This window comes from Eupeodes corollae, chromosome 3, assembly GCF_945859685.1.
Source record: "Eupeodes corollae chromosome 3, idEupCoro1.1, whole genome shotgun sequence".
Taxonomy (NCBI): Eukaryota; Metazoa; Arthropoda; class Insecta; order Diptera; family Syrphidae; genus Eupeodes; species Eupeodes corollae.
The window spans coordinates 125404443-125415834 of record NC_079149.1 but is presented as its reverse complement, the minus strand read 5'-3'; the positions used below and the strand labels follow the sequence as shown (position 1 = coordinate 125415834).

Here is an 11392-nt window from a genome sequence, read left to right as displayed (position 1 = left end):
AAGGCCAGAAGAGCCTTTGGTCTGACGAAACGGATTGACCCCAGAGTGAAGGTAATTTACTACCTGACCCCCATATGGCCAATGATTGTCTTTGTGGTTCAATGTTGCTTCTTCCCAAAAAAAAAAAGTTTTGGGTGTTTGAGCGACATGCGAATCTTCTTACGTTCATAAGTATTCAAATGAGGTCTTAGACAATAGGTCTCGATTCAACAGTATTGGCAATTTCGTATCTTCGACCAACAATTTTATTTTCGAAGCGTTCTGCCCAAACGACGAATATTTTGAAAGTGCGTGATCGGTTTCGTTCTATTACAGGAAAATACATTTTTAAGATAAATGCGTTCTTATTTAGAAAAGATTAGCAGTTAAAATCATCTACCACGTCAGGCGAAGAACCTATGGATAAAAGACTCCATTACATGGCACCGAATTGATGGGACGAAGCAGGAGAATCAGTTTTTGATGGATTCAATATAGTACTGTAAATGTTATTAGGAGTCTTACATATCGCCAAAATCGTTAAATATCAATCTTGTCTCGTATTCGTCTAGGTTTCGTCTCGGTCTTGACCTCTTGTTTTTTTGTTGATACTATTTTGATTTATTTTACATTAATCTCGTTTGATGCATTTTTTTAAAGGTCTATGGTATACGACACAATTATGGGTAGTTGGCGGGACTGAGAGATGAAAATGAGACGAGACTTTCCATTTCCCGTGGCCAATTCTACTCTGCAATCATTTTTGTTAAGAATAACGTCTACAAATATCTTAAAATTTAAGTTTCTAGTTTAATTCAAATATCTGAGAAAGTAGTAAAAAGTGGCCAAAGAAAATTGTGTGTTATCAGGATTTTTAGATAACAGGTGATGAAATATTTTATTACCTAAAAGTCAATAAATATTATTTTTATGCTTACCTCTTACTTTCTTTAGCTCCAAAGTTTAACTTAACCTTAACCTTGAATATCGACTAAGTTAAACCTTAAAAATTTACAGATATGAACTCAGAAAAAATGAGTTCAAGCTAAGATCCATTTGTACTCGCTATGTGACGAATTCTTATTCGCCAAATTGTTTTAATTTTGTCTAATTTAAGCTGTTATTTATATTACATTAAAAAAAAATCTATAAACTTTCGAGCTTGATAATGATAAATATCTAACCCACCTCAATCGTTTCATTTTCCTCTTTCCCCTTGTTAATAGAAACCGATGATTTTCATGATAGACTTTCTTGAGTCATTTGATAACGATTTTATAGTAGGCGAGTTAAATGTGATTTAAGTTTATCTATTAAAAAATGTTAAGTGGCAATAATTCTAATTATTATTGTTTCAAAATGCAATCAATTTGAACTGGTTTACTCACCTCATTTTGTTACAAATGTATATATATATATATATATTTTTTAGTATATATCGTGATATGACGACGGATGTTTGCTTATCAATTTAATATTCTTATCTTTTAAAAAAAGCTCTGCCCCTACCTAAGCTATTGAACAATTTTCAAAGGCATCGAAAATTTAATTGCAATTTTAATTTCTGACAAATTGGATGTGGAATATCGAAACTTGTTGTCGTTAAAATATTTATACTTTTGTAGTTTTGACTCAACTCAAATGATGACTAATATTTGGAGAGTTTTGGGAATGTTGCTGTTTATTTTGAACTTTTCCATCGGATATCCATCAAGTGGAGTAGAAAAGGACTCTCGCAAAGTCGTATTACAAGATCCTGAAGAATCGGGAGGATTTTTTGAAGGTGATATAGATTTGACAGATGAACAATTGCTAGGACTACGATCAAGAAATGGTTTGATTGCACGATCTAAACGTTGGCCTAACAAATTGGTCGTTTACAAAATCAGTCCGCAGTTTGGTGAGTTTTTCTTTCAACTAATTTTCAATTTTTCTTCTTCTTGATTCAACAATGTTTTTGTTTTTTAAGATCCTATTCATAAGTCATACATACAAAAAGCAATTCGAACAATTGAAGCTGCAACTTGTGTACGTTTCCGGGAGGCTACCCCAACAGATACAAAATACATCAACATAACAGCTGAAGACACTGGATGTCATTCACAAGTTGGCTATTTGCAAAAAGTCCAAAGAATGAACCTCCAGAAATTCCCCATCGACGAAGGTTGTTTCCGAATGGGATCGATTTTGCATGAATTCCTTCACACCCTCGGTTTTTATCATCAACAAAGTGCCTCCGATCGGGATGACTACATCACAGTGGTCGTGGAGAACATAACTCCTGGTATGGAAGATAATTTCCGGCAACAAACCGCAACTGAGAATTTCGGAATAGCTTATGATTATAATAGCGTCTTGCATTATAGTAGTATGGCATTTTCGAAAAACGGTAAAAAGACCATAATAACTCGTGATCCGAAAGCTGTAATCGGCCAAAGGAAGGCTTTGAGTGCAAAGGACATAGCCAAATTGAACACAATGTATTTATGCCCAATGCAAACTTAGCTTTTAAATAGTTTTTGCGTCATTTATGTGTTGTCTATAAGCTCTGAGGATTAAGTTTATAAAATTCTTAATATCAGATTTGTTGGAATAATTTTATGGTGGGTTTAGTGGGAAAAAAACACGATAGAATTAACGCCATTCTGATAGTTTCTAGTTATCTCTTTAAAAAAAATGTCAAGCAGTGGAAAAATAAAAATGAATTTAGTACAAACATTTTTAAGTGAGGAAATTGCTGGTGTATTGATAATTCATTTTTAAGTTTATGGGAATCACCTGCAATCTTTACACTCTTGAGTTCGAAATTGCTTTTGAGTTTAATGCAGCGGCAGTGTAAACATTTTGTGCGACAAATATGGAACCTACTTTGATTGAACTTAAAAACGTTTGAGCAGTTAAAAGTACATCGTTTTTAAAACTGACTAAAACTGTTAACTAAAATAAACTCTAGTTTTACATTTTTTTTTAATTCATACGAGACTATAGTTCACAAAAATCGTTTGAAAATACTTAACCTGGTTTAAAGTTAGTTTTATTGATCAATAATTAAAATTGGAAGAGATTTTAACGACAAGGACTCTTCACAAACCTATTTTTTTAAATTTGGATGTGTTAAGGATGTTATTATTAATTTAACTACAAAAAAAGGCGGAGATGCGATTCGACAACTTGTCTGCCTTTCAAGAAGGCAAATTGTGATTTAATTAGCTTCAAAAAGTATGCAATCAAATAAATAAAGTAAAATCTATTTTTTTTTTTGAGATGTTAGGAACTTACGGTCAATTTAGGAGGGCAGTTTTAGGAGAATTTATTTTTTATATTTCTTTTTTGGAAAAACCAAACGTCAGTTGATTTAGTCAGTTTGATGAAAACAACAATATTTCTAACTAACTTACTTATACTTAAGATAGCGCTACATTCACGGCCGTTTTTACAATTTTGGAGGCCCTGGGCACTTTTTGAAAATGGGGCTCCTGTATGATTATATAAAAATGTTATGTTGTGTAATAAAGGTATACAGAAAAAATCACATTTCTTTGAATTGATATTTATTTTTTTAATTTTTTAAATAAAAACATTTTTTTTTAATTCATTAAAAAGATAAATAATTATAGCAGAAAATTAAAACATAGACATAAGCAATGTAAAAATAAATATTTCATATAAAAATTCAAAAATAAACAATATTTAAATAGCAGATAATTAAATGAGTTATTGAGAATGTAATTTAAAGAACAATATAGAGAAACATACTTTATTTTTTTTTTAGGTAAAAGAAAGGAATATTTATTGAACTAGTCTTTTTCTTGATTTGAGATAAGCAGAATCATTCATCATATCTTCAAAATCGATGCCTCTGAGGAAGTCGCTTTCGATTGTTATCAGCGATTAACATGTCAATCTTTCTGGAACCATAGTAGTTCTGAGTTCGTTTTTGATTCTTTTTAACATAGAGAAGGAACGTTCCCCACTGCAATTGGTCACTATCATACTTAAGCAAATTCTTAGTGCAATTTCAACACTTGGAAATTTATCTTCAATTTTAATATAAAGCTTTAAAATGTTGTCAGTTTTTTTCATTTTCTTGTCGATAATTTTCAAGTAGTATTTTAAATTCAGACATTCAGCATGTAGTTCATCTCCGTTCACATCTTCGGAATTCAGATTTTTTAATCGAAAAAAAAGTCAAAACGTTGGCCAATTTTCGTATGCAAACATAGTCGCTGTTTCAAATAAACGTTTAGTGTGTTGACAATGGGACTAAAGGTTTCAATTTTAAATCTTTCTTTTCCAGTCAGAATTACTGAGGGTCCAGAGCCCTTCTATTCTCATGACACAAGGCAATTTCATACACTTTTGTTATAATCCAAGCTTCTGCACCTTATAGCAGGACGAGGAAGGTTATTGTCTTATGTAACGACACTTTGGTTGCTTTGGTTTTCTTAGGCCAAAATAACTTATTGCGGTTCGGCCAGAGTAATTCTAAATCTTGGTTTAATCTCAGCTCTAATTTTATTTTCTGCATTCATTGCAAAGCCCAGGTAGGCAATGTCTTAAGCTACCCCAAAGTAACGTCTATCGATGGTGAAGTTTTGGACGAGACGTTGGTATCGTAGCTAGTAGGTCCTTTCTTGATGATGTCATGCGTTTTGTTTTGCCTTCATTTCCCGCTTAACACATTTTGGCCGCCTCTGTTGCAATACTTAGAAAAGCTTCATAGTCATCCGACTGAATTCTTCCCATTTTTAAAAATAGTGCCTCTAATGTTGACAGTGGTTATCTGCACTTTTCTCTGAAACGGTTGAGTCGGGAAGATAGTACTTTTGGCTTTCGTGGCCGTTTATATTGAATGGATTATCCTGCTTGACAGCGAAATTCAGTTCGTAGTCGTAGTTATACAGCCTGCAGAAGTGGTCCTTACATGTCCTCAGCATGGACAGTGGTTGTACTATGATGTTTTTAATTTCGTTTACGCAATATGGGGTTCAAGGTTCCAAAGCACTTGTGAATTTCGTTTTAGCTACTCATAAAACCTTTGGACTTCATTTCTGCTTTTAAACCTTTCAACATCTTCGAGTGCTCGCTTCTCATGATCTCTCTTTTTCCTACAACGAGGTAGTGTCCCGGGTCGATGTAAGCTCTTCAATGGGTTCGGGCATCTTTGATGCTGGAAGCGTGTCGAACGCATCGAATGCAATCTGATCAATCTGGTTGAAGATTGATTGATCTGTAGAACTCCAATTTTCTTTGTGAATGTTGAGTTGTGGGAAACGCGTATTGGCTCTGCAGCAAAATTGATGGGTCTGAATCCGTTATGGAAAGTGTTGTCGCGCATGCTATTTTTCCTGATTATGTTACCAAAGATGTCTTCCTTTCTAAGCTTTTCATAAAAATCGCAAGACAATTTTAATATCATATCTTCTTTTTTTTTAATTAATTCTTGACTCTTGTCCTTAAAGTTTTTCGCCTATATGTACACTTTCTTTCAAACTTCTAGTTTTACTACATTTTTCCAGAAGAGTCAAACCATTTTCCCTTCAAACTAATCCCATTATGAATTGATAGTGACACCTTAAGTTATTATCAATCATTGTTCCTTAACCCCAGAGACATTCAACTACAGTACGAGAAGTTTATACCAATACCATATTCTAAAACAAAAGGTCCTGCCACAACCTTCTTCAAACAAGAGCAAGGTGAATGGCAACGTGATTTGACGTCTGGTGGCATATTTCTCCATTCTATACGTGCACATTCTTTCGTCCTGTCCTGTTCCATGATGTGATGTGTCGGCTTCAATCTTAAATGTTATGGTTCTATGTTGTAGGTTGTTGTAGGATTAGGCGGAGGATATTTTGACAGGCATAGTCGTTTGTGTATAGATGGAGTCCTGTGGAACTATACCTTTGTATGTGTATATAAATAGTTGGTTGGAAGATATTTAGGCCTGGTGAATTTGTTATAGTAAAAATAAAGGACGTGAAAGTGAAAACGAAGGCGACCTTCCCACCGGAAACGCATGTCGCTCCAAAAGATGATTATGTTGATAAATGTTCTCTGCATGGATGTTTATTTATCATTCACAATAGAAACATTTTTTCTTTCACCTCTCCTTCCTCGCTAGTTACACCCTCCCAGCCTATTTCGCCAGAAGTTCATGAAGGACATTACGTGATTTGATTTCACGGAGTGTGTAGAGCCTGCTTTTCTGTCTTCTTTTTTTTTCTTCCTTGGGTTTTGTTTGAGAGAAAAGATGTGATCATAGTGAATCACAATTCGTTTATATTATTTGTCTGAATGTTTCCGTTTGTTAATTTTGGATTATTCTTGGATAATGGCAGCATTTTCTTTTGAATGCTTTTTGTATGAAGAAGATGAACGAAATAAGCAGAAAAAAAGACCTCAAATGACACTGAGAAGGATTTGTCAAAAAAAAGGACGAAGGGAATGAGGAAAAAAAAAGTAAATACAAGTGCGACAGATGGGATGTAATCGATTTTGTCGTCTTTCATTAGTTTTCATGACGCGTATGCCTCTGCTTTGCTCAGCTTAGTTCGGCTCACCCCATGTTCCACTTTAGCAAGGATATGCTCTATGGTACTAAATCAAAAAAAAAATCAAGATATTATTATATGAGGGACTGGGAGAAAAGCGAAGAAATACCAAGAAAAAAAAATTGCTTAAATCTCTGCACTAATGTCATTAAAAGTGATATTAAAGCAATCAACAACAACAAACAAAAAGGAAGAAAATAATTGTTAGATGAGGATGAGGATGATTTGTCCTTCAATATCATCACTAATGACATTTTGTGTTAAATACTTTTGATTTAGTATGTTGTCATGGGTTGGTACACAGAAAAAGAGTTCCTTCTTGTAATAATTGGTGTTCACATATATATATGTAATATTTAATCAAACAGGATTTCATTGCGCCTGATAAACTTTGAAACAAACAAAAATGGGAGTTAATTTGAAAGGTAAATCTTAGTGATTTACAACATTTTTAGTTTTCCCAAGGACTACGTGAGTTGAAATCTATAGGCTTATTATAACTTTGGTGAGATTGGAAACTTCTTAAATTTTAAGGTTTCAGACCAAATTGTTTTTGCACAAAATTTAGGTAACTTCATTCTAAGAGCACTTGAAAATTAATTGTATGGACACTTAATTTATCTATGGGTTTTTTAATAAGAGTGGGTAGATGTTGTGTGTAGATTTCGTGGCTTTTGCTGTGTGGTACGTAGCGCCGTCCTACTGGAAACACATGTCGTCTAGGTCCATATGGTTCAATTTGGGGCATACAAAATGAATTATCATCGTTATGTAGCTAACTAAAGTCGTTTAAAAAGGTACGGACCAATTACGTCGCCGCGCCGCCGCCGGTTCAAAATCCGCACCAAACGGTAACTTTTTGAGGATGCATCTGGTGGGATGGTGAGGTCATATAAACTGCAATTTTGCTTCTTAACACAGTCATTCATTCAAAAATGTGCCTCGTCACAAAAGATGATTTTTCGGCCAAAATTGGGGTCCTCTTTCAAACGATTCGAAGCCCAGTCAGCAAACAAACGGCCTTGTCTATGGTCATAAACTTTTAGCTCATGTACCAGTTGGATCTTGTATGGGTGCATACACAAGTCCCGGCTAAAAATTCGCCAAGTTGAAGTCTTTCAAAGACTGAGTTAAAGCCTAAACCTTAAAGAGTCGACTGTGAAGGGCCACTACGCTACCGTAAAATGAATGCAATGATCATTTGGCATAAGCAACTGAATAATAAACAAAAGATTTTACAAAGATGTCATCAAAACAAAATGGCCAAAACCTACCTACTTCAATTTAAAAACCCTATTTTAACAACATTGTAATGTTTTGACAGTAAATTCGTGATGGGTTGTCCCCGGTCGATGAAATGAATAAATCAGCGAGCATGGAATAAGTAAAAACAAAAAAATCCAAATATAATTCTTGTTACCTCAAAAACGTGATATTTCATCTTAAATAACTTTATACGTCAAATAATAACGTTTTTGACATCTGGTAAAATTTTAACACAAATCTATTAAACAGTTTTTGTTTACAGAAAATAAAAACCTCAGCAAAAATGGTTGCTAATAAAAATACGACCCACACAGTGTTTCGACTTTCTTCTAAAGAAAATATTGTTTATATTTTTTTTGGTTATTACGGTTGTTATTATGTTTCAGCTTAGTATAAAGTAGTAGTGTCCACACTTTTAACACGGAAACAAAAATCTTTATTTAGGTTTAAAATTTTTTTTTTGAAAAATCTAGTAGGTACGTTTTCGATCAGATAACTTACATTTTGTTCGGGTCTACGGTCTCAACAGGTTTTTAATGCATGTATGAGCTCTTGTTAAGTGTTGACACTGTTGTGGTTTTCCTTGAGGTTTCTGTGACAGGATTGAGGTCTTGGCTCTTGGCAGCCATTTCAAAAGTGTAATACTGGAGTCAAAAAGAACTACTTGCGTGATACGGGCCGTATGTGTGCAAGCATTATCATCCATAAAAACAAACTCATCGCAAACTCTTTGTGAAAAAGGTTTCACAACAGGTCGTATTATAATTTTAATGTAATTGGCGTCGTTAACGGTGCCCTCATCCAGGATAAACAGTTTAGAAAACTTATTCCAGCCTATACCGTTACACTGGAGCACCCAAGTCGGTCACTGCCGTAAATGCACGGGTCACTAAAACGTTAACGTGCCCTTCTCCAAACTCGTACTAGTTTATCATTCCTCATAAATTTGATTTTGCATTCGTCTGTAAGGAGTTCAGACCTCCAGTTGTCTATGATTCTATTTGAATGCTCATATGCGTGTTTTAATCGCACTAAACTATGGGCCATTGTAAGTTTCGGCCAAATAGCAAGAGCTTTGGACTGTTGACCATTTTCATGGAGTTGATTGCAATTGGTTTTATCACTGACTTTAGTGCCAGATGACTGCCGCAGTTGAGTTTGTAAGCCCAGGGCGATTACAGCACGCTCCCGATGTGAAGTTATTCGAATGGACCGGTCTTCTTGCTGAGTTGTGGCTCAAATTCTTTCTGACATTGTTCTGCATTACTATACCCTTGATCTTCACCTCGGATTTATATCAAAAACATTATTCAAATACAGTGAAACAAGACTACCGCAAAAACTAAAAAAACTAACAAAAACAGTTTTGAGGGAAAAATTGTCCTGAATAAAGGAATTGAACAATCTTGCATATTGTTTTGGACTGCGTTGGGATGAGTGATCTATTTCTCAAGTTTATTGGATCCAAAAAGGCAATGATCTATTGCAGCTGTTAAAATCAGAGGGCCAACAAGAAAACTTACGAAGGGTATCTGAAAGCAGCACGCGCATCTACAAACACCTGGATCATTAAAGAGGACAGATGTACATTTATGATGGTTTCGAACTGAACAAGATCACCTGGATTTTTAAGGCAAGATTTGATTTAATCAAGCTTAAACGGATTTGGTCAGAACGAATTATCATTATGTAGTGTGTGCAGCTTAAGTGAGGAAGAAAACATCCAGCAATTCTTGGGCAGATGTCCGGATTTAAAGGAATTTCCTTGGGAAATTTTGGTTTACAGAAGCGGAAATAATCCAGGTGCTCAATGGAAAAAACAGCACCAGTTTTGAAAGACTTTCGAATTTTATCACTGTAGCCTTACAATACCGAAAGAACTAGTGACAGAATATAACCAATACAAAAATGTCTTAAAATGTTCATAAAATTTTGATTTAAAACTAATAATTGTTATAATATGTACGTAAAATCAACTACCCGACAGACGACGTTTGTCAATGTCGTAAGTTTTGCATTTTTTACTTCAAAAGAAAATTAAAATCTTATTTAAAAATGTAAACTCCTAGATACTTACTACTACTACTACTGGTCTCCTTGCTACACTTTTGGTTTCATGGAAGTGTTCCCACATATTTTGGATAGCTCACCCTGACATACCGGTTCGATTTACAACAGCCCTTTGAGAAATTCCTTGCTCCAGCATATTTTCCGCTCTGATTGCGTTTTCAGTATCGAAATGGCGTTCAGAAAGGGGCCGAAATTGCGTTCAATAATGAAAAACCTTTCCAACAACGCTTAAATCAAAAAGAGAAAACAACTGAAATAGTTTTTGCATCCATTGTTTTTTTGAGCGATAGCCTTTTTTTGCCTATTCACTTGGAGGTAACGGTAAAATTATCGTTCAGCATGATATGGAATCATACACTTGTGGAGTAATCTAATAAAATCCAGAGCTTAGATAATGTTCACCAGTTAAGTAGTTTTTAGGCTAAATACAACATAAAACTTGGGTGGGCCCTATTTTGTTTTGAGTAGTGTATTTTAATATGAATTTTAGTTGTCAACTGTCTGTCCTCGTCCCTACAAGCCAAAACACTGCTTCGATTGATTTCAAAATTGGTAATTAAGATTTTAAGCACATTCGCGTTTGGCGTTTTTCATTTTTTTTAAGACTAAAAATAAAATTTTTTTTAACAAAATTCAAATTTTCTTCAAAACGAACAGATAGACTTTTGTTTTAAATTTCCTCCAACTTTTTTTTTCTTAATTTGGCTTCATTCAATGAAAAAAAATGATTGTATTCCTCCAAAAGGGGCCCATTATTTTTTTTAAGTTTTCCCAAGGAATATTTTAATAGTTTTTGATGAACAAAATAGTCGTTGTATTTTTTCAGGACTTTTAGAAAAGAATACATTTTTTTTTACTAAAATTTTTTATCTCGAAAATGGATTATCATTTTTTTTTTTTACAAAAATCAAATTTAAAATGTTCTAAATAGTTAGAAATAGTTTTAAAATAAAATTCAAAAATTGTATGTAACAAAATTAGTTTAAAATTAACCGCTCTAATGATTTTCAAAAAAAAAAATAATAAATCATGGTTTTTCTGATAAATTTTTAGATATTAGTTTCTGACGTTGGTAACAAATTCAAATATTGAAATTAAACTTATTTAATTATTTAAAAAATATTGGTCTTAACTTTTAGTTAGTTAATTTTTTAAATAAAATCCCGTGGAGAACTTTTCTTACAATTTAAAAACTTCCAAAAACGAACAAAAATTGATAAGAAATGATTTTCGCCAAGTAAATATATAAATATAAATATAAATATATTCCCTTAAAATCCTTTTTCTCACACAAAATATTATTATAAATATTTGGTTAAACTTTAATAAAAATCGACAAACGGACAAGGGTGGGATTTTTATTTTACATTTTCAAACTGAATAAAATGAATGACCCTATATTTTCATCTGAGACACATTATAACTGGTACCATACAAATAATTTTAAATTAAATAAATTTAGGGATTAACTAAACAACGAATCCTAAATAATCGCATAAGCTAAACGATGTGACAAATAA

At 33.4% G+C, this 11392-nt stretch overlaps 1 protein-coding gene across 1 annotated transcript; it reads left to right on the top strand.

Moving 5' to 3' along the window:
• The first annotated feature begins 1535 nt into the window (after positions 1-1535).
• LOC129951066 (seminal metalloprotease 1-like) lies at positions 1536-2695 on the top strand. The gene is made up of 2 exons (XM_056063072.1): positions 1536-1879; positions 1949-2695. The coding sequence occupies exons 1-2, from the start codon at positions 1621-1623 to the stop codon at positions 2482-2484; spliced, it is 795 nt and encodes a 264-aa protein (XP_055919047.1). The 5' UTR covers positions 1536-1620; the 3' UTR covers positions 2485-2695.
• Positions 2696-11392: the final 8697 nt, after the last annotated feature.